At 39.4% G+C, this 24,262-nt stretch overlaps 1 protein-coding gene across 4 annotated transcripts in view; it reads left to right on the plus strand.

The window, feature by feature from the left end:
• The window catches only part of dgkaa (diacylglycerol kinase, alpha a), a 62,472-nt gene that overhangs the window by 15,162 nt on the left and 23,048 nt on the right, over window positions 1-24,262 (plus strand). The window contains exons 2-8 of one of the 4 annotated variants that reach the window (XM_057822975.1): window positions 11,310-11,409; window positions 14,016-14,092; window positions 22,607-22,736; window positions 22,882-22,956; window positions 23,037-23,086; window positions 23,709-23,783; window positions 23,937-24,053. In XM_057822975.1, the coding sequence (XP_057678958.1) occupies window positions 11,334-11,409; window positions 14,016-14,092; window positions 22,607-22,736; window positions 22,882-22,956; window positions 23,037-23,086; window positions 23,709-23,783; window positions 23,937-24,053 (600 nt within the window). In that variant the 5' untranslated portion in view covers window positions 11,310-11,333. Of the gene's footprint in view, window positions 1-11,309; window positions 11,410-14,015; window positions 14,093-17,098; window positions 17,346-22,606; window positions 22,737-22,881; window positions 22,957-23,036; window positions 23,087-23,708; window positions 23,784-23,936; window positions 24,054-24,262 lie in introns of those variants that run through there. The other 3 variants (XM_057822996.1, XM_057822985.1, XM_057823003.1) reach the window with 3 other exon arrangements.

Consider the following 24,262-nt stretch of genomic DNA (forward strand, 5'->3'; position numbering starts at 1 on the left):
TCAGACACAAATTTATAGGAAACTTATGTCATTCGTTTGTGCTAGGTTTGTGCTCGTTTGTGCTAAAAAAAATGTTGTTTGTGCTCCTATTGTTTTTGAGATATTAACAGTTCTTTTATAGGTCAGTCTGAGGTCAACCAGCCCCACCGTTCTGTTTAAAAATGGTTATAAATGGTGTCAATCGTTTGTGATATGTTTGTGCTGGTTTGTGCTGAAAAGTGCTGAAAAAAATTTGATTGTGCTGCTATCGTTTTTGAAATATTGACAGTTCATATTTCGGTTAATCTGAGGTCAACCAGCCCCCATTGTGATTAAAAATGGCTAAAAATGGTATTAATTGTTTGTGATATGAAAATTTTCGTCTGTGCTGCTATCGTTTTTGCGATTTTGAGGTATTAATTTTGAGTGATAACATCACACAACCCCGCATTTATTGCAAAATGGAGCCAAAATGGTGCCATTCGTTTATGCTACGTTTGTGCTTGTTTGTGCTGTAAAAACTTTCATATGTGATGCTATCGTTTTGAGATATTAAAAATTCTTATATTGGTCAATCTGAAGTCAACCAGTCCCCCATTCTGATTAAAAATGGTGTTGATCGTTTGTGCTACGTATGTTTGTGCTGTAAAAATTTTCGTTCGTGCTGCTATGATCTTGAAATATTAATTTCGAGTGATGACGTCAATCGCAGCAACCTCCGTGGCAGCTGACAGAGTGTACCAACTCTCACAATAACATAGGGGTGTCCCAACAACTACCACAAACGTAGCACAAACTAATGGCACCCCTTCGGGTCCATTTTGCAGTAAAAGGGGGGCTTGAGATATTAATTTAGTAGTGCGCCACATTTAAAGGGAAAGAGAGAAGCCACTTTGATTAGACATGATTAAAATGTTGAGTCCTACAGAGTAGAGATCGACCAATATAGGTTTTTCAGGACGATACCGATTATTAGTAGTTAGAGGGGCTGATAAGAGATTTTTGGAGCCGATATTCATTTGCGGTAAAAGTGTAAAAAATGGTATAAAAAATTGAATAATGCAAACACTGAACTTACTGAAATGCCTAAAGCATGTTTATTGAATCACTCAAATAGAAAATAAAAGATCCAGAAGTGCCTGAATTTCCTCAACTCAGAAACATCTCTTATAAAGTCAAATAATTATAAAAATTTAAATAAATAGCTCTCTGAAAATTTTCCACAGAAAATACAACAACAATACAGGGAGTTCTCAGGCTCAGCAGCACCTCTTGTAAAGTTAAATAAGAGCTCCCTGAATTTTTTTCACAATAAATGAAATAAAATTCTAATGTAACTGAAATAATTTTTAACTTTAGCCCAGTTTTAAAAGGATTTTTTCCTATTTGTCGGTCGAATTAAAAAAAAAAACAACAACAAAAAAACAGGCCGCTACAAATATACGTCAAATTTCAAAATATCGGCACCGGTAATCTGTCTATGTCTACGACAGAGGCACAAACCTTTCTCTTTTCCTTGTCAGTGAAATTACCAACACCCACTGCGCTAGATATAAAGCTGTTCACGAAAATGGAGCCCTTAAAATTCTCATTTCAACAGCATATTTTTTAGGGGTGCGCGATATTCACTTTTTGAAACCGATACCAGTATCGATAACTTCCTGCTCCTCTAAGCCGATACCGATATCGATAACCGATAACAAATGTATAATTTTTAAAATGTATATTCACCCAAATTTTTGAATACCTGGAGGTTTAAAAAACACTAGTGGTGGATTCAACATAGATTTGTCTTTGAACTAACCAGATTTTTCATAATGACATGAACATTATTGTAATGAACAAAACAAAGACAAGAACAGTGTTGACTTCAAATAAAGTGCCAATATTTATTTTTTCAAATATATATAATTTGAGTCAGTCGCAATCAATTAGTCAATGTAATTGAAGATGTGTTTCCTGAACAATGAGCACTGAACTAAAAGATAAACCCAACAGGTATTGTGCTTTGTCATCAGATAAAAATATTTGGTGCTACAGAAGAGGAGACTGTTGTGGTCTTGTTCCATGAAACAACTTTCTTAACCTGGTAGACAGGTAAGGACAGCAAGCCTATCAATAACCAAAAGGCCTCTCAACAACTTACTAACTTATAACTAACACTGTAATATGCAAACATTATATAGGAAGGTTCATCACTCATTCCTCATAACAAAAATATGGTAGAACAAAAAGGATTAATGGCCTGCCTTATTATAATCAATATAAACAGCAGTGAGTGAACCCATTTTCAATAAAGTATGAGGTTTCTTCTCTGCATAGTACGAAATCCTACCAAGCATGCTGAGAGGACTAACATTACATGTCTATACTGTATGTCCGGGGTGAAAACCTACGTGCCGTGCATGGTTGCCGATCAAAGTATGGAAGCGTGTGGCAATCTCATCTTACTTTTTCCCGTAAACATTCATCTGAAAAGTGGCGGCGGCTTGGAATGATGAACCTGGCTCCAAATGACGAAGTAGTCGCCTGAATCCTGTGTCTTTGACGAGGGAAAAGGGTTGGTTGTGTAGCGCCATCATTTCTGTGATCATCTTTGTGAAACTTTTCAAAGGCCTCATTAAATGGTACAACCCTGGCTTATTAGCTGGCTTTGGAATTGGCTTTGGTATCGGTTACGCAGCTTCATTCGCAGCTCGCGCGTCCCTGTACTCTTTTAAAACACCATCAAAGCGATTGTCATCTTTTAAGTGACTTATTAAGATGTGTTTCTCGCCAGCCGTGTGGCACACTTGAGTGTGACCTCACAGAAAGGGAGTGCTTGATTTACAAATGCACACATCCCAATCCACCGACACCGTGCCAAAAATATTACAGTACATATTATCGGTCCTATTAATAATGTTATTGGATTTATTGGGATGACGTCATAATTCCCATTATCAGACCAATAATTATCGGACCAATAATTATCGTGCACTAGTAATATTTTTCCCAACTTATTCAACGACAGTCCACTGTTAGAAGAACTATGAGAATATATTTTTGAATGTAATTGAATTTGCAGTACATGCACACATTTCAAAACTGAATCACTACTATGAATTGAGTAGACAATAGATATGGGATAAGTGAGAAAAACACCTGCCATCTTCTGGATGTGGAGATGCCGGAATTGCCCCTAAAGCTGGTTATTACCTACACAATGGCAGTGATGTACTTATTTATCAGCATTTTTATTACATGTTCACATTTGATATACATATACTCTATAGTAACTGTACTTAGATAGATCTCAGTATGTGTCAAATATTAAAACTAGGGCTGTCAAAATTATGCATTAATGAGCGGTAATTAATTCTTTAATTAATCACGTTAAAATATTTGACGCAATTAATGCACATGCCCCGCTCAAACAGATCAAAATGACAGCACAGTGCAATGTCCACTTGTTACTTGTGTTTTTTGGAGTTTTGTCGCCCTCTGCTGGCGCTTGGGTGCGACTGATTTTATGGGCTTAAGCACCCATGAACATTGTGTAATTATTGACATCAACAATGGCGGGCTACTAGTTTATTTTTTGATTGGAAATTTTACAAAATTTATTAAAACGAAAACATTAAGAGGGGAAATTTCTATAACTTGTACTAACATTTATCTTTTAAGAACTACAAGTCTTTCTATCCATGGATCGCTTTAACAGAATGTTAATAATGTTAATGCCATCTTGTTGATTTATTGTCATAATAAACAAATACAGTACTTATGTACCGTATGTTGAATGTATATATCCATCTTGTGTCTTATCTTTCCATTCCAACAATAATTTACGGAAAAATATGGCATATTTTATAGATGGTTTGAATTGCGATTAATTACAATTAATTATTTTTTAAGCTGTAATTACTCGATTAAAAATTTTAATCGTTTGACAGCCCTAATTAAAACCTCTGCATTCATTCTTGACATATTTCTGCAATGCCAGGTCATTATTTTTTGCATGGGTTTCATGGCTAGGTATGCATGACTACTTATACAAATAGTCTGAATCCACTGGGCTTCCAGCAACTAGGGCAGCATGTTCTATTTTAGTTGATGTCTGTTGCTCCTTTTTAAATGATTGTGCCAATCTGGTACGTTGTCTTATCTAGAATCAGCAAACTTCAGTATCATGGGAGTTTTGATTTTAGGCCAAATGTCTTCACATGAAAACAGACTGGGCTGCCTCGAGGGATGCTTGTGTTCTTTCTTTGCCACCCAATCACTTGCCCTACTACTGTGAGAGAGCAGTCAGTAATAATAATAAAAAATTTAATCTGGAAATAGGTGTAGTATTATAGTTTTCCTTTAGCTTGGATCCGCAAAAAGGGCTCCAGATGCGATGTAAGGATTGAGAATGGAAATTGCTCAGGATTAACCGTGAAAAATGATTAGTGATCCATTAATTTTGAAGTTTTGTTTTAATTTAATTATATAAAACTGATGGAAATTGTTTTTTTTTTTTAATATATATACAGTACACTGATCATGATATTGTTGCCTGGAGGTGTGTTATACCATAGATCTGTGTGGATGTATACCTCAATATATCATTAATTATTTGACGCAGTTACTCCTTCCATAGCTTCTGTTGCTCACACTGCAAACTTTTTTCTTTATTCTCCCTCTGGTATTAAAATTTCCAATTATTTCCATTGCAAATTTGCATATAGTCGACAGCGACAGACCATTAAGTGTTTTTTTTCTTTATCTGGGTGAATGCGGATCATGTTTAATAGGCATGCACTCTGCAAATTAAACCCCTTTTTCTCGCCTGGTTTTGCATATGGCCCATTTTAACTCATTAGGCTGGACGTTATCCCAGGGGGAAGGTGCGATTGTCGTTTCCTGACTGATTACAAGCTGGTTACGTGAATTTCTCTCCTGTCAGAGCTTTTTTCCGCACTGCAGTTGTGCTAAGTGGATTTCATGTGTACCATGTGTCCTCAGTTTATGTAGAAATGAAGATGAAGAGACACTCAGAAGATGAAACCAAATAACTTTGCATTTGCGGATCCCATGAAAGGATGAATGGAAGAATGAAAATTACCCCTACTGCAACAAGCCTAATGCCACAGCAACTTTGTTGCTTGTCTTGTTTTTGCATTTGCATTTCGTTGGTCAACTTTCAAAGTAGAACGTTAGACTTGTGGTCAGTGTGTTTGCATGGATTTTCTTCTCCCACTCTGAGTTCTTTGTTGGGTTATTGCAGATGCTAATTTACTTACTGTGTTGACTGAGCGATAAATCAAAATTGTGAATTTAAATTTTCTAATTTATTTCGTTTGCACTTATCTGACCCAGGATCTGTTTTACTACCTAATAAATAAATTACTATATTCAGCCCGTTTCAAAAAGAAAATATTTACATTTCACATGATTCACACTATCCGGCCATATTCAACACCGGTTATGCTTGTCGGGAACCTGTTCCAGCTGACCAAGCTGCTCGCAAGTCAGTTGTAGGGCACATACAGACACAGACAACTGTTCTCACCCACAATCACACCGCCACTGAGTGGGAATTGATTCCATGCTGCCCCCGTCAAAGTCAGACGAACCATCAGTGACATGTTTAATCACACATTAAAAAAAATACTTATTATCACAATAGTTACAATGATGGACGAAATGATTGGCACCCCCGGAATTTTTCCCGAAAATACAGCATCTCTCACAGAATTTAATGCAATTACAAATGGTTTCCATATGAATGTGTTTATTTCTTGAATGTGCATTGGAAACACACAAAAAGCTGAAGAAAAAAAGCCAAAATGTACACAATTTTACACAGAATGCATAAAATGGGCTGGATAAAATTGTTGGCACCCTCATCTAAATATTTGGTTGCGCATCCTTTAGAAGAAATAACAGAAAGCAATCACTTCCTATAACCATCAACAAGTTTCGTGCACCTCTCAGATGTTTTGTTCTCAGATGTTGTGTCTCAGATTTTGGACCACTCTTATTTGGCGAACTGTTCCAGGTCTCTCAGATTTTAAGGGTGCCTTCTTGCAACAGCAATTTTGTGATCTCTGCATAGTGTTCAATATGATTTAGATCCAGATTCATCGATGGCCCTCTCAGAATTCTCCAGCACGTTGTCTCCAACCATTTCTTGGTGCCATCTTGTTGGACCGCCCGTGACCTCAGACACAGGCAGAGTTTTCTGACACTGCATCCTACATTGCGGCTGTCCTTGCACACTGTCAAGGCACCCAGTACCAGAGGTAGCAAAGCTACCCCAAAACATCATTGGACCTCCACCACGTTTCACTACAGGCAATGTGTTCTTTTCTTTGTAGGCCTCGTTCTTTTTTCTGGCACTGGGTGCCTTGACAGTGCGCAAGAAGTCATGAAATATGGAGACGATCAAAATGTTTTGGGCCTGGCATGGGTGTTACAACAGGACATTGACCCAAAACATATCTAAAATAGCACCAAGAAATGGTTGGAGACCAGTGCCCAGTGCCAGAAAAAAAACACTGGTTGATGCAATTAGGCAATGACCAAAATTATACGTATAGATTGACGTACAATTTATATAGAATAAACACACACAAAAAACAATTTTAAAAAAACATTTAATTTACAATAAAATGCTGCCAGAATAATATTGTTTAAAAAAAGGAAAAACCGTGAAAGTTTACTGTCAAATTAACAACATACGATCATATAAAGAACTACATTTGAACTGTTGTTTTACATTAAGTAACTGTAAAAAGTGCGGCACATATGCGTAACAGGTCAAGTGGTGGTAAAGTCACAGCGCTTGCTTTTGTGTTCTCTCCTCCCCAACTGGGTTTTGAACCCACGCTGCCTGTTGCAGTCAGGTGTGCTCACAGTGGTGCGGCAAGGGGGGTGCTGAGTGTGCTGCAGCACCCCCTGATGTTGGGGAGAAAAAAAGTGTTTTGGTAGATTTTGTTGTTGTTGTTAAAAATAAATCAATAAATAAAATATATTGAAACAATAGTGGATTTAACTATGGGTTTTTAATATATATGTTGAAAACCATTTTTTTTTGTAATAACATAGTCACCACCTGGCACCTTGGTTGCTACCAGGTCACGTCGGATAAGGTGCTAATGGAACGGAAAAGTTAGCTGTTGACACAGGAGGTGTTAACATGGCGCAAAAACGAATCAGCGATTTTTTTCTTTACAAAAACAGTGAGATTTTCTAAAATTCAATTCGAGGTCGAAAATGAAGATGATTATGATAGTTTATATTAGTGCCCAGCGAGGAAAAGTTAGCTGCAGATTTCAAATAGTTTGCTTGTTTGTTTTGTTGTTGTTGTTGTTGAAGTGCTGCCGTGCAGAGCGCTGTTGGATATTCGTTTGCAATTTATGTAAGTGTTGTGAAAAGTGTGTGTTAAACTGAGGCTTATTGGACTTTTTAGTTTTCAAATGTGTTTGTGTGTCATTGCGGCGTCAAGCTGCAGGGATTTGCATTATAATGCACAGGCTTTTTTATTTCCAGTACAAAAAGACCAACACACACTGTAGGTGAAATAGAACGCTGTTTTTGTAGTAGCCTAGTAATAGTACGTAAACTATCCAGCATGCGTCCATACTACCATTGTGCACATCTTGTATGGAGAAAAAGCGCAAGCATGACAAATTTGGACCGAAACGGCTGTTTTTGGATGGGGAAAAAAAATAAGATCCTCCCCTGCTGCGAGTGACTTCCAGCGCTACTGTGTGCTGACTACTGAGCTAATAAAGTTTCGCTTCAGTTGCCAGTGCATCCTTTTAAGTTCTCAGGGATCAATGTTTTCCTAACTTTATACACGCCAAGCACTTGCTCCAACCAGTAGCTAAGTAATGACTGACAATATAACAGTGCGGGTTTGAATCCAGGCTGAAGGGGGGGGCAACGAGAAAAAGGTGCGATGTGATGTCACCAACATCATTGTTGCATATGTATAACAATGAATTTTTACGACCATCATTTTCAGTTAAAAAAAAAATCTCCAAAAATGTTAAAATGTGTTTGTTTAAAAATTGATCTTTACACACAGTATAACGAAATTAGCATATTTAGATTCTGTATTAGATACTGCAAGCCTCACTGCTTTTTGTAACCTATTTTTTAAATTTAAAAGGACTGCATTACACTCCAGTGTCATAGCATATTGGTCATAGCTTTTTTATGCGTTTCGATGCTGTGATGTAATTCCATGTCATGTTTGTAAATATGACTTTGAATTTTCCACCAAAGCTTGAGTTACAAAAAATCATGAATCACAATCGCTGTATCTGTCATTAAAAAACCCAATTAGATGTTTTTCCAAAATCATTCAGCCCTACACGGATGTACTAGTCCTTCTAAAAAAAATTGCATATTGTGATGAAGTTCATTATTTTCTGTAACGTACTGATAAACCTTTCATACCTTTCATACCATACCTTTCATATATTTTAGTTTCATTACACACAACTGAAGTAGTTCAAGTCTTTTATTGTTTTAATATTGATAATTTGGGCAAAAAAAAAATAGCATATTTCATCCGACCATTACAAAAAAGTGTTTTTTAATACAAAAAAAGTCAAGCTTCAATTAATTATATCAGCTATGCACTCAATACTTGGTCGGAAATCTTCTTGCAGAAATGACTGCTTCAATGCGGCGTGGCATGGAGGAAATGAGCCTGTGGCACTGCTGGGGTCTTGTGGAGGCCCAGGATGCTTCGATAGCGCCCTTAAGATCATCCACAGTGTTGGGTCTGATGTCTCTCAACTTCCTCTTCACGATATCCCACAGATTCGCTATGGGGTTCAGGTCAGGAGAGTTGGCAGGCCAATTGAGCACAGAAATGCCATGGTCAGTAAACCATTTACCAGTGGTTTTGGCACTGTGAGCAGGTGCCAGGTCGTGCTGAAAAATGAAATCTTCATCTCCATAAAGCTTTTCAGCAGATGGAAGCATGAAGTGCTCCATAATCTCCTGATAGCTAGCTGCATTGACCCTGCCCTTGATAAAACACAGTAGACCAACACCAGCAGCTGACATGGCACCCCAGACTATCACTGACTCTTGGTACTTGACACTGGACTTCAGGCATTTTGGTATTTCCTTCTCCCCACTCTTCCTCCAAACTCTGGCACCTCGATTTCCGAATGACATGCAAAATTTGCTTTCATCTGAAAAAGTACTTTGGACCACTCAGCAACAGTCCAGTGCTGCTTCTCTGTAGCCCAGGTCAGGCGCTTCTGCCACTGTTTCAGGTTCAAAAGTGGCTTGACCTGGGGAATGCGGCACTTGTAGCCCATTTCCAGCACACGCCTGTGCACGGTGGCTCTGGATGTTTCCAATCCATACACATACTTGTACTTGTGCAGCGTTTCCTGCCACACTTTTCCCTTCCCACAGACTTCCCACTGAGTTGCCTTGATACAGCACTCTGGGAACAGCCTTTTCGCTCAGAAATTTCTTTCTGTGTCTTGCTTGAGGCAATGATGGCCTTCTGGACAGCAATCAGGTTGTCAGTCTTGCCCATGATTGCGGTTTTGAGTAATGAACCAGGCTGAGAGTTTTTAAAGCCTCAGGAGTCTTTCGCAGGGGTTTTGAGTTAATTCGTTGATTCAGAGGATTAGGTCAGTAGCTTCTTTAGCGTACCTTCTAATGATATGCTAATTTTTTGAGATAGGAATTATTGTTTTTTTATTGACTTTTTTGCCATAATCATCAATATTAAAACAATAAAAGGCTTGAACTACTTCAGTTGTGTGTAATGAATCGAAAATATATGAAAGTCTAATGTTTATCAGTACATTACATTAAAATAATGAACTTTATCACAATATGCAAATTTTTTGAGAAGGACCAGTATATTATGTGAGTGTGACTGGTTTTTCTAATGTGATTGGCTAGCGACCGGTACTGGCTGGATTCTTCCTCCCCTCCTAAATCACCTGGGACAGGTTATAGCTCATGAGTTTTAGCACTGTATAAAAAAACGGATGAATCGGTATCAACAAAGACAAGTGCTTATGTTAATGCCACCTCATATTTTTCACTATTCTGCATCCTAATCCAATGAAAGTCAAAGTCTCGGCCCCGGGTGCCTTGTCTAAAGGCCCCCTCTTTTGTCAGCAGAAAATCAGAGTGGTCACATTGTCTGTATTAAGACTCAACATCATTCCTGAGAACCCCTAATCCCGATTAACCACAGCCATTGTTTTTTCCAGTCATTCTATCCAGGATATTTCTCCAGCTCTCTTTTCCCCTACAGGGTCATTTGAAAATGTGCAATCAGGAAGTGATTGCGGAGAGGCTGATGGATGATTAACACTACAAGAGACTAAAGGGATATACTAGTATATTAATGCTTATTATTCTGTGGAAAATGAATGTAAGAAGTTGGCAGCCTGTTTCAAATTTACTGTATTTCGACTGCCCTACTGAGTCCTATTTTTAGGTGAATCACTTCCAAGGCATCGATCCTGCCGCGATTCCTTCATGTGGCACTTGGCCATCCAAGCTTTCCAGGCAGCTCGGTCATCTGCAAACCTGCTAGGCAACGCTGCTGACCTTTGGAGGGAATTAAGCTTGGGACAGTTTGAACCTTTCCAGTGAGTGCAGGGAGAGTAAACAGTCCTTTCACGTTTGCGCTCTACTTTCTGTCGGACAGCAGCGCTTTAAAACTTTAGTCGTCATCAGGGCAAGATGGGAACTTCCTCCTCCCCTCATTTTTCACCTCCTGAATGATTAATGACATTTGCCTTGTTTGTGTTCCCACCATTATGGAATCTCCTTTTATTGTGTGCTCACCGCAGCTTTCAAGCCCACTTTTGTGAGTCACACGTGAATTTCTTGCCCACGTCGGACCTTGTTTGACATTTTAGTGTTTCACTTTGCTTGTTGAGGCGAGGTGGGGTATTTGAATAGCGGATTTTGTCCACAAAAGGTTCTTCAAACGTGAAGGGTGAGGCGGAGGGCCGGGAACAGATATTACGTGACAGTCCAGAATTCCAGCCTAAAATACGTCCCACGCTCTATATCTTATCTTAGTAGGCCAATGAGCAAATGCAAAAATTATTTTGGGCTCATCAGCTCCCTAGAGTCAAAGTTTCTATTTTTGTTTGACATACTTTTGTAAAGACAGCTTAGAGCGTATAACCATTTTGAATGATGACAATGCAAATACAGTCAAACGCAGAGATACAGAGAAACAGGATGGATGGAAAATGAATCACTAGAATGTCACAGACGTTCAGGTGTGGGGTGCAAATGCTGTTTTTACTTAGCTTTCAAGTTCAAACCACACGCCGCCTACCTTGTCTCCACAGTTTCACCGTGCGGCGTCTCGCAACATGTCCGCCCCCGCCAGCAAAGAGGTGAAGGAGCTCAGCTCTGTCGACTTCATCCAGCTCCAGCAGTATATTGAATGTGAGTGCATTTATGGACATTTTACCCACCTCCTCCCTTCACTCACACCTCACGATGCACTTCTACCCACTCATGTACTCGCCTACATGCTTAGTGTCTGCGATGTTGACAAGCTTTTAGTCTGAAATTGTTTTGTAAGGATTTTTTGCAAATTTAAGTTTGAGTTTGTTTCAAGCTCTCATTTTTTTGTGTAAAAATTCATCGATATAACCAATCCAGTCAATAGGAAACCCTATGAAACAAAGTATGGCCGCTTAAATAAGTTGCTCTAAGTTAATGATAAAGTATTAGGGCGCTTTCACATTAGATCAAGAGGACCAGGGTCGGGTTGGAGAGCTCCCTCGCACCAACACTTGCAAATTGCGAACCGAACTTTCCGAGTAGCATCACATGGATGAAAGGCGCACTCATTGATTGGACAAATAGAAGAGGAAATACCTCCCTCCAAAGAAAGAGAGGGAGCGTGCAGAGTCACAGCGTGGTGCTGTGACGCTGCACGTGATGTAGTATAAATTTTGTCGCTGCTTGGCCAGCGGCAGGGTCAGTCCCTTCCTACTCAATGCCGAGCAAACTGGAGTATATAAAAATGCATAGGGGAAAATTAAACCACGTAAGGGAACCGTGTAGTACCCCAAGTCACACAGGCACGAAATCGCTTTCACTTTTGTGACATTTTGGACTTTGAAATTGTCGCCTCTTCCAGAAGAGCGAGATTCACGCTACCCCAAGTGGCTCTGCCTGTCTTTTCCACTGTAACTCTCACATGGTCAGTTCAGCAACAGCATGCAAAACACAATTGCCACATTAGAACCCAATTCTGTGTATCAACTGCAACTGCATAGCGCAGTACAACAACATTTGGCCATGGCTAATCGTCTGTCATCTTGCCATTGTTTATTTTGAATAGTGTCCACGCTCTACTTCCGCTTTCAAGGATGCCCCGCATGTAGCATCACAGCCTGAAGCAGTGTCGCTCCAGGCTGTGACGCTGGACATAAAGTAGCAAAAGCGCACCCTGCTCTGGTTGCATGAACAAGCGAAGCAGGGTGCGCTTAAAGTGGACCGAGATCCATGATTTTTGAGCGGACCAGAGTTCGTTTGTTTGGTCCTAACTAGAGTTTGGATGGGCGTTCACATTTACAAAACGAAGCAGACTATCTGAGATAAAGAACTTTGGTCCGTTTAAAACGTACCACAGAGATTAAAATGGGTATAACTGATCCCTGCATTTCTTGCATGAGAGTACTGTAAAAGCTGTGAACGTGCAAAAAGTGCCGTGCATGTAGAACAAGTTGTACTGTTAAAATTATAAGCATTTATGGGTCTTGATGTGCAGGCCGGAATTGAAGGACCAGTGCTTCAGATGCTCACACACACACACACAAAAGATGTTTTCAAAAGGGTTTCCCAGCGTTTAAAATGTATGTCAAGTTCTTTAATTTTCTGTGGAATCATTTAATACGTTAATTACATTAATATGTGTGTGTGTAGATGTACAGTATGTATATATAAATAAGATCATAAATTGATAAAAGGCCTAAAACATTCATTAAAAAAATAAATAATAAGGCGGAAAAGACAAAAAAGGCTGAAAAAGCAGTTTCTGCTCTTGCATCTCTCTTTAAAATAAACTGCTGTATGCTGCTACACTATGTCTATATGCTGCAATAGCAGTTTCATGGTGCATTAAGCCCCCGAACTATTTTTAATTTGTCCGTTTTACCCTGGAGACCCCCGTTTACAGACACCACACAACCGCTTTTGTTTCAACCAATTAAAGGTAAGTAATGATATTTATTATTTGAAATGTAATTTCGATGTCATCATATTTAGCTTAGAATCATTAATTGATGTCTAATATTTAGTTTTTAAAAAATGACTTTATAAAATTATTCACTTGCATATTTTAAACTTTTTTAAAAAATTCGTCACAATGGGAAAAAATAGTGTATGTAAATAGGTCACGGATATCTACCTCATAACTATCTCTTATTTGTATATTTCTTGTTACTGTCACATTTTCCCCGATATTTTAGATGATAAATAATCCATCCAAACACAGAATAAAAATTAAAAAAAAACCTTAAAAAGGTAAATATTTGAAAAAGAAAATCACGACCACTCCTTGACGTCTGCGATTTCTAATAATATCTCGTTAAAATCATCATTTAATTATGCTCTCTCATTGTTTTTTTTTTTAAATGCCCTCCTGTTCAAAAATTTTTCTTCCCCCAGAAAATTGAGATTTTAAGCTTTCCAATGATGTGCACATGCATATAGGACAATTTTGAAATATGGCCAAATTTAAGATTATAAATTCATAAAATGTATAAAACAAGATGTCAATTGGACATCTACTGCCCTCAATGTCAGCCTTAGAGTTAAATGAGTACCCTATTAAAAGTCTTGTGATCATGATAGCTTTGTGTGTAAATGTCAAAAATCATTCAATCAATTAATTTACAATGTAATGAATTGACAGTTTTTATTTGAGTTGTGAAAAAAAATTGTAACATTGTACTTTACACCAAACCTATAGTACCTTATACCGTCTTCATGCAATAATCCTAAAATAATCCTCTACCCTTGCATTTGACCTCTTCCAGACTGCAGCCTGAAAGTCAAAGATGTGCTGCGGGAATTTGATGCAGATGGCCGCCTGTCCCGGCACAGACACGGAGAGGTGAGGGCACAGGACAGGACGGAGTGTCCTCTCATTCCAAACCTGCACAAGTTCTGACATGTGACAGCACTGAAAATGCAAAAAAAATGAGTCTCTGATTCATCCTAACGTGGGCACGTATAAACAGCCTGACACTGGCTAATTAGATTCAAAGCCTTGGATGGTGTCGACTAAGCGCTCTTGTGAAAGGTGGCGCCGTTATACTGAGAATGCAGATGTAAATGACGTCCTCGCTCAGGCCCACGCAGTGAAGCCTCCCCGGCCGGTTGCTTTCAGAAGCTTCTATTCATTTTTGCAGTCAGCTCATGATGGTTTTCAAAATCCTATTTCATGTGTAATTTCAGTTATTTTCTCCATAAAAGAAAGAATAGAAATACAGTAAAATTCATCTCAGGTTGCAGAGTGGCATAGTTGTGAATGGTTGGTTGACTGGCAACCAGTCCAGGTATGGGAAATTGATAAAAGGTATCGGAGCTATGTTCTGAATGTTATGCTGTGATAACCCACAAGGATTCCAGTTAAATGTCTTAGTGGGGTAGCAGTGAGTGAATTATTTATTCATACGGTAGCTCTGCAGGGCATCGACGCCAACAAGAAATGGGTTTGTGGTTCAGCATTATCCAGGGAGTTCTGTTTAAGCCCTCCAGCATCCAATCAAAAAAGTCATTCAAAGCGGGACGGAGAGAGTGACAAATTTCTGCTTTCTTATGAGAGTATGGAGTGGAAAAATGAGTACCCATAAAGACAGTTAAAGCATGTTTTCTTGTATGTGGAGATGTCTCGATACAGATTTTCTTTAACTTCGTATTCGATTTTTTTTAAAGATGTGAATTGAATACTGAGCCGATGTTGATCCGTTAAATATCTTTTTAGACAATCAAAACAAAAACAAAACATAATCCAATTAGTCAATGATAGGGATGTCCCGATCTTATCACCTGATCGGAAACCACGCCGATCGCACCATTTTTCAGAGAATTGGCGAAAAGGATTGGGTTTTTAATTTGAAAAATATATTTGTTTTTCTGCTTCATGCTCATACAGCGCCACAGCCTCTCAGCCTTCCTCCTGCAAAGCAAACTGTCCAGCTTGCGTTTGGTACTTAAAATTAGCGATGATTGACAGGTTTGTAGCTTTGATCTTGCCAGACAACCTTGGTAGCTCTACGATCAAAGGCAAAATTGTGTCAGTCATCGTTAAACTTGCATAAGTTTGCTGTGCCAACTCGTAGCGTAAGTGAGAGGCTGTTCTCAGCAGCGTGAGCATCAAAACGTGACTGGATTTGAGTAGACTCACTCAATGAAGCATTTAATAAAGACAAGCATTTTTCTACGTTATTCCGGTTTTCAAAAACTAATTCACATTATGAAGGCGGCACGGTGAAACAGGAACATGTTTGGAACTTTTGTTACCCAAAATAAATAAATAAATAAAAACACCTTTTTTTCGAACATCGGATCGGGACTCGGTATCGTCAGATTGTCAAAATCAGGTGACTCGGACTCGGATGCAAAAATATGCGACTGGGACATCCCTAGTAAATGACAAATCATATTATATGTATTAAAGTGAGCCCTACTCGCAGTTTCTCGAGAAATATTTCTTGATGCTTTTTTACTATATTTGGTTTCTAAAAAGGAGTAGTCGCACACAGCAAACTTATTTGCCCAGAGGCTTGATTTATTTGCCTGGCACGGCCAGACTGTTCTCCCTGTGTTTTTCCAAACACTGAGAGTATAGTCTGGAACACAGCCCATTAACGGCCTCTCGAGCAAGTACAAAATCAATCGACAAATCAGATTTGTTTATTTGCGTGACGTGTTCTTAACGAGCAACGTCACTCTTCCGCGTCGGAAGTCGTCTCTACAGCAACACAGATGGCGAACAGGAGAGCCGAGAATATGTTCCAATCCACGGTAAAATCAGTTTTAAATTACCAAAAACACATCGACACAAGTCATTGACAACAGTCTGTCTCGCGCTAGCCATGTTGAATAAACTCCGCTCTCCTCGTATGTTTACTTCCACGCGCAAGTCCCTCGTCCCGCCCGACGCTGATTGGTCCACTCCGCTGTCTGTTTGCTGTGGCTTGCTCCGCCCTGGAAATTTTATCCGCTTAATGGTGGCCAGACTCAATAGCTGGAACAGCGGTGAGTCTGGAGTACCAGGCTATTGATTTATATCATCCAAAAAGCACGTCGATGATGAAAACACACATGAATACTGGATTGGATTAGATATGGTGACCAAATCCGGTACTGATCGATAGTGCAAACAAAAAAAACCTGATGGGTTGCCGATACTGATACTGAATATCAGTTGGGGACAACACTACTTGTGTGGTCAGCACTTCGTACTCTACACCGGCTGTGCCAAACTCATCTTTGACTTTGGACACGTCATAGTTATAGTTTCCTTCTGTGGGTCATTATGTCTTCCTGCTAGGCCTGCCATCGCAACAACTCGATCTGAATCATTTTTTTAAGCCTCTTAGTAGCAAATATAGTCATTTAAAAATAGTCTGAATCCTATTTTTGAAATTCTTAATGGCAAACTCATGTATTTTCAATTTTATTATTTTTAATTTTAAAAAAAAAAAGAAGGAAAACAATAAACCTTTTATTTATATACAGTCATGTGAAAAAATTAGGACACCCCTTGAAATATTCAGTTCTTTATTAAGAAATGTTCACATATTAATGTCTGATCTTGTTTTTCTTTATCTCTGGGGAAAAAGTGATTTAATTGAAGGTAAACAACAAAAAACACTGTTAACACTGTTTTACTCATTAAACCAAATATATCCACAAAAATGCATATTCTAACTGAGAAAAAAGTTAGGACACACTACCACCCAATAGCTAGTGCTACCCCCTTTGGCTGAAATAATTTCATTTACTGTAGATGCTTTTTGTAGCCATCTACCAGTCTTTGACATCGGTCTGAAGAATGTTTGCCCCACTCCTCAACGCTGTGTGATGTTTGAGAGGTTTCTCGCATGTACAGCATGTTTCAAGTCACCCCACAGCATCTCAATGGGATTAAGATCTGGGCTTTGACTCGGCCATTCCAGGACTCTCCATTTCCTCCTTTTCAGCCAGTCCTTGGTGGATTTACTGGTATGTTCTGGGTCATTGTCATGTTGCAGTGTCCAGTTTCGCTTCAGCTTTAATTTTTTTTTTTTACAGATGATCTCACACGTTCCTCAAGCACCCTCTGATACACGATAGAAATCATGGTGGATTCTATGATGGTGAGTTGGCCAGGTTCTGCTGCAGCAAAGCATCCCCAAACCATGGCACTTCCACGTCCATGCTTCACAGTTGGTGTGAAGTTATTTTTCTGGAATGCTGTATTGGGTGTACGCCAAACATGTCCTCTTTTCTGGTGTCCAAATAATTCCATTTTAGATTCATCTGTCCAAAGAACATTATTTCAGAAGTTCTGGTCTTTGTCTACATTCACGCTGCCAAACCTCTGTCTGGCCTTCATGTTCTTCTTGTCGAGTGAAGGTTTCCTCATTGCACATTTCCCATGAAGGTTTTACTGTCACATCAACAGTAGCAAGAGCCTGCTGTAGGTCCCGTGATGACATTATAGGGTTTTTGGAGACTTCATTTAGCATCTTGCGGTCTGCTCTTGGGGTGAACTTGCTTGGATGGCCGGACCTGGGCATTTTGGCTGTTCTTTTAAATGTCCTCCACATGTAGACTATTTTCCGGACAGTGGAATGGCTGATTTTATATTCTTTTGCGATCTTTTGAAATCCCTTACCAGACTCATAAGCGTCTACAATCTTCTTTCTGAAGGCCTCAGACGGCTTCTTTGATCTCACCATGGTGTTTTCTCTCACTTCAAACCTCAGGGGCACACCAAACTAAATGTGAGGTTTAAATAAGGCAAGCCTCCTTCAAAACACTGGGATTGAATGTGGGGGTGTCCTAATTTATTCCTCAACAGAAATTGCATTTATTTAACATTATATTTTCGATAAAGTAAAAAAAAAATTTAAAAAAAACTTTTTTTTCAGTTTTAATTGTTTAGTTCTATTACTTGAATCTCTCAAAATTGCTAAAATTGATATTAAATATCCATATGGCCAAATATGTTAGAAAACACACAGGCTTTCATGGGGTGTCCTAATTTTTTCACGACTGTATATTTCATTGTTTTTTTTGAATGAAAAATGTAAATAGTTAACATTTTTCAAAACTTTTTATTTATAAAACTAGTTTTTTAAAGGGAAAATCCAGCCCGTCGGCCTTGCGTTTAATACCTATGCTATACCTATGCTATACGCCATTTGTGTGCGGAAGATAAAAATAAATCTACACACAAACGCCCCCGCATCCATCAGCAATCGAAAAGAGCAATTAAATTATGTGCGGCTTATTTGTTATCCAACGCTCATCTACGCAGCCAACAGCAAGCAATGTAGCATTGTTCACCTTTTGACTTTTACATGATCATGGTGTCATCGCACCTGCAGGGATGTCGGTAGTGTATGGTAGTGTTTCATGACAGTGTAGTCCAGCCGTTGCATGAAAGTGGATCTCCATCCATCTGGCAAAGGTCCAAGTTGGTGCGAGGTGGTTATTTTGCAAATTCGCCCCAATGTTAGGACAACTCCCTCTCATACATGACATGATTTTAGAGAACATAACCGTATTTGTCTAATTTCACGCTTGATGGACCTTCAGGTACTCCGGAGACCTATTTCTATATAAACAAACATTGTAAAAGTCCATTTTCTGTAATGTGCCCGCTTGAGCTCATTCGGTACCAAAAATGTATTCATACTAAGGCTGTCAAACGATTAAAATTTTTAATCAAGTTAATCACAACTTAAAAATTAACCGTAATTAATCGCAATTCAAACCATCTATAAAATATGCCATATTTTTCTGTAAATTATTGTTGAAATGGAAAGATAAGACAGAAGACGGTTATATACATTCAACATACTGTACATAAGTACTGTATTTGTATTTGTATGATAACAATAAATCAACAAGATGGCATTAACATTAACATTCTGTTAAAGCGATCCATGGATGGAAAGACTTGTAGTTCTTAAAAGATAAATGTTAGTACAAGTTATAAAAATTTTATGTTAAAACCGTTCTTTAATAAAGTTTGTAAAATTTAAAATAAAAAAATAAACTAGTAGCTCGCCATTGTTGATGTCAGTAATAATTATGGTGCTGAAACCCATAAAATTAGTTGCACCTAAGCGCCAGCAGAGAGCGGCAAAACACCAAAAAACACAAGTAACAAGTGGAAATGACACTTTGCTGTCATTTTAATCTGTGTGAGAGGGGCATGTGCGTTAAATCCGTCAAATATTTTAACGTGATTAATTCAAACAAATTTGACAGCCCTAATTCATACATTCACAACCCAAACAAAACATCCCAAATTATTACGGATTTTAGTTCTTTCATAGGGATTGATAGGAGTGTTTTGCACAAAATGAATTAACTTGAAATGATCAACTAATGGAAGTAAGATGTCAATTTTTATCGGTTTTTATACTGATTCTTGTGCATCTCTTTCTCCCTCACACATTGTTCACACAAATGAGTAAGTAATGGTTGGCAACTGAAAGAAAATTGGATGGGTAGGAATTTTACGATTAAACAGATTAGCTTACTGCGTAGATTTGGGATAGTATGTGTAGTGGTACTTCGCAGAAGTATGTGTGTCGTTACGTTAAGGTTGTCCATCGTTTCCGATGATGACATTCCATTTCTATTTTTTGTGAGTCCACTTCATGTGGCTGTGTAGCCCAATCCGAGATCCACACTGCTTGCCACAGGCAGAGCAGGTGAGAACATTGACTGGGGGTGTGGGTGTGGCACTGGCTTCCTGTCTCTTTTGACGTTTCCTGGTCCGTCGGTCACCTCGGTCCTCCTCTAGTTTGTGGACGCAGTGTTGGAGGAGCTGGATCGTTGGGCTGCAGTGGTTAAGACCACATTTTTTTATGGCAGCCTTCACCTGGTCTGTATAGTGCTTTTTATGCCAAGGGACAGCCAAATGGAGCTGGCCATAAAGCACCTTTCGGGGCAAGCACTCCTCTGGCATCCGAACTACATGGCCTTGCCAGCGAAGTTGGTGCTGGGTGACTGTAGCCTCTACACTGGCGGAGTTGGTTCTGCAGAGTTTTTCAGCGTGGGGGATTCTGTCCCTCCAGGATACCCCCAGGATGCATTGTAGGCACCTGATGTTAAATGGCCTCCAGCATCCTGAGTTGTCATAACAACAGCTGGATAAACTGCAGTCTTAATGTGGATCTTAAGATCTTTGTTTTGGATGACTCTTCTCCTGAGTCTGCCAAAGGAAGCTGATGCCTGTTTGATCCGGTTTTGTATCTCTCTGTCGATACTGCAATCATTAGAGAGAAAGCTGCCCAGGTAATTTAAATTAGTCCATACTGCAAGTGGCTTATTGGAGATGGTGAAGGCTGGTAGATGAGTTGGAGGACTGGATGCCCATTGACATATAACCTCAGTCTTTGCCACATTAACAGACAGGGTCAGCAGCTGAGAGACTAGCTTGCAGTCCTTCGGGTGTATGGGCCACAACTGCACAGTCGTCTGCATACTGGAGTTCGATGACTCGCTCTGATCTTACTTTTGTCACTGCTTACAGCCTTCTAATGTTGAAGAGATTTCCATCAAGTCGGTAATCTTTGGTAACCGCACTGTCCTTCTCAATCGTCTCATGGAGCAACTGCGTCACATATACAGTGGGGAGAACAAGTATTTGATACACTGCCAATGGGTTTTCCCATTGGCAGTGTATCAAATACTTGTTCTCCTCACTGTAGAACAAAGATGTTGAGCAGAACTGGTGCTAGCACACATCCCTGGCGTACACCAGTCTGCACTTTGCAAGGTTCCGACTCATGGCCACCAATAGTCACACGTGACCTCATTCATTCGTGGAATGGCGTACCGCAAGCAACACGTCACTTCCGCTCATTAATATTCATGAGGTTAGCTACTGTTGCTAAGGGGGACACGCTGCCGTTTGTCCCCGATAGGAAATGAATGGAAATCGTGTACGAGGGAGATGTTTACAGAGCTAAACCTACCAATTCTCTCCGAAAATGATGTCCCTGGTGCCAAATTCACTGGCAAAGATGTGGAAGAACATAAAAATGTTCAGTTAAAGAGATGGGTTGAGTGTCGAGGGCTGAAAAAGAGGGGAAAAACAACTGACCGGATCCAGACGTAGCTTTGTTATAGACTCCTTTTTCTTAGGCGACTGACAATGACATTCTCCTGTTTCAACAAGCTATCCTTTACCACCAGCCCTGTCTTTCTTAAATATTATATTCTCTGGTTGTCCTACATCTCTGACCGTTCTTGGGGGTAATTTATATTGTTTGTTTTGCGTAGCGATCGCAAATGCTACTCAGTGACAGCCAACGAACACTTTAAATTTTTTCATTGATAACAAATCTTAATTATATAATTTATTTACGCTTCCCCCTCACTAAAGTTTTTTTGGTTATTTTTTTAACAACAGAAAATGTAACAGTGGCAGTCAGATACCATTTTAATTGTTTTCAGGTCATTCACTGTCAGACAAAAGCAGCACGGCACAACGTCACACTAAAAAATAAGTTAAAAATATCAAAATGGCTTACCTCTTTGTCCTCTGAAAGACAATGCCAACTCAACAAAAGTGTACTGCATAAATGTTCACTGCCGAGCTGGTGTTAAAAGTCCGCGCAAGTTGATTCATTCTTCACATTTTTTTCATTTTGGGTTTTTTTGGAGTTTTTGGTTTCGTGAAGTATGAAGAAAACATCCTTCATATTTCGTAATGTCTAGAGTCGTTTCTACAAGTTCCAAAAAAAGCAATGTGTGATCGGCATGTTCGTTTTCGAAAGACTACCAGAGAAAAGAAGCATAATTAAAATGGTTTCTATGCGAGGGCAGGTCTATAATGTCCCACTTCTGTTTTACTTTTGCTTTACGATGCGATGTCACGGTCTAAAAATAGCATGCGTGCGGTACGCCGTTGACTGATGATGTTGACAAACTTCTTTGGGCATCCAAATTTCAGGAGAATATCCCAGGGGAGCTCCATGTTTACCGTGTCAAAGGCCTTTGATAGAGCATTAAAAGCAACAAAGAGACGGAGACGGATCCGACACATTCCTTTACTTTTTTCGTCTCCTGCAGGATTCCTCACTTCTGGGTTTTTTTCTTTTCTAATTTTGAATTTTACACTTAAACAGATTAAGCTAACTGCGTAGATTTGGGATAGTGTGTGCTGTGGTAGTTCGCAGAAGTATGTGTGTCGTAAATGTGACAAATACAACTGACTACTACGGCCATGTGAACAGTAATTAAGTACCTTTAGGTAATAGAATTTCAGGTGACACAACTTGTGAATTTGGCGTCTCATTTTATAAGAAAAAAAAATTCTACTGAATCCCTCTTAACACACACCTCACCTTACCTCACCTTAGCACATATCTCAAATGTTTCCATGTTGCAGTGCATTAATGAAGAAGGCTTCCGCCTCTTCCTGAAGACTTACTTAGAAGTGGATGACTTCCCAGCAGATCTGTGCCAGCGGCTCTTTCGCTCTTTTCAAAACTCCGAAACTGCCAAGGAAGACAGCAGGAGTAAGAATACATATGAATAAATATGATTCATACATATTTACTTTATTCAGTAAACTGAATAAAGAATCTTTACTTTCTATATTGAAGAAAATGGCTTTAGAGGACAAATGGATTGGCAATTCATGCTATTGATTTATCCTTACAGAAGAGGTCTTTCTGAAGGATGTTTCGTGTTATTTCTCACTCTTGGAGGATGGTCAACCTCGTGACAAGCTAGAGTGTAAGTCCCGTTTCATCTTTTCTTTCCCCTGAAAACTGTTGTTGTTTTTATAATTTTGTTTTGTTTTGTTCCTTTATCAGTTGCTTTCAAGCTGTACGACAGAGATGGCAACGGCGTACTGGACAGCTCGGTAAGGCTTCGTGCAGCAATGTCTCAAGACAAAATCTTGATTAGAATATTTGCAAATGGTGTCTAGAGTCTTCAGTGGGGACTTTGTCACTTCAAAATTGAAGAAACCGTCAATTCTGTACTGTTAAAAAATTCATGATCATGTCATAAAACTTTGCCACGCAGTGGCGGAACAAATATGAAAAGGGCCCAGGTGCGATGTGCATAAATGGGACCCCTTGAGTGGACTGTCAAACGGGGTGTGGTGGGGGGATGCTAGTGGACATTTATTTGCTGGCCCCTCCATACTTTCGCTGGCCCCTCAAGACGATTGTCCACTATATTACAGCTCGTCACATCATCTTACCTGTCTGTTGGACCCTCCCCTCACCCTACCATGCCCATTTTACACTTGCAAACCAGGCCCCTTTGAGGCCTGGGCCTAGCACCCCCGTATATTGCGCCCCTGGTGCAACGTACAAACAAGAGAGACCTTTTGAAATAAAGTTCTGATGTACCATTTTCTCCAAGAAATTTAAGAGTAAATTTAGGTTAGTGCTCTCGATAACTTTAGTGGGTGCTGATCAAGACCGCCTGCCAACACTTTGATTCCTTGTTTTTTTTGTTTTGTTTTTTAATAATAGGAAGTGGATAGAATTATCGCTCAAATGATGCATGCTGCAGAGTACTTGGGATGGGATGTGACAGAGCTCAGGCCGGTAAGTCCCAATGCCCCCGCCAAATGCTAATTGTGATGGCCAACTAATTTTCAACGGATAAGCTTCTCACACACCAAGAAAAATAAACTTGACACCTCTCCTAAAGTTGAGAAACCTGTTTGATGTTCAGATGTTAACGAGATATGTTCCCAGGTTCTCAAGGACATGATGACCGCAATAGATGCTGACAGCAGCGGTACGGTGTCATTGGAGGAGTGGGTGGAAGGAGGCATGAACAACGTCCCTCTACTGGTCCTGCTTGGCCTGAAGGTAAATTACACGAAAGCTTTTATTACTCCTGCCAACGCCTCTTTGGCCTTTGCCTCTCACACACTTAGCACTACTAAGTGCACTAATGTCATGAACGACATGAAAGGATTATAACAGAGGAAAATAAATTAGACTTGTCATTCTTAGCGATGGGTGGAAATCACTTATTTCCCCACAGCACTGTATTTCCTACTGTGGATAATCTAATA

Source organism: Corythoichthys intestinalis, chromosome 2 (assembly GCF_030265065.1).
Source record: "Corythoichthys intestinalis isolate RoL2023-P3 chromosome 2, ASM3026506v1, whole genome shotgun sequence".
NCBI classification, from domain to species: domain Eukaryota; kingdom Metazoa; phylum Chordata; class Actinopteri; order Syngnathiformes; family Syngnathidae; genus Corythoichthys; species Corythoichthys intestinalis.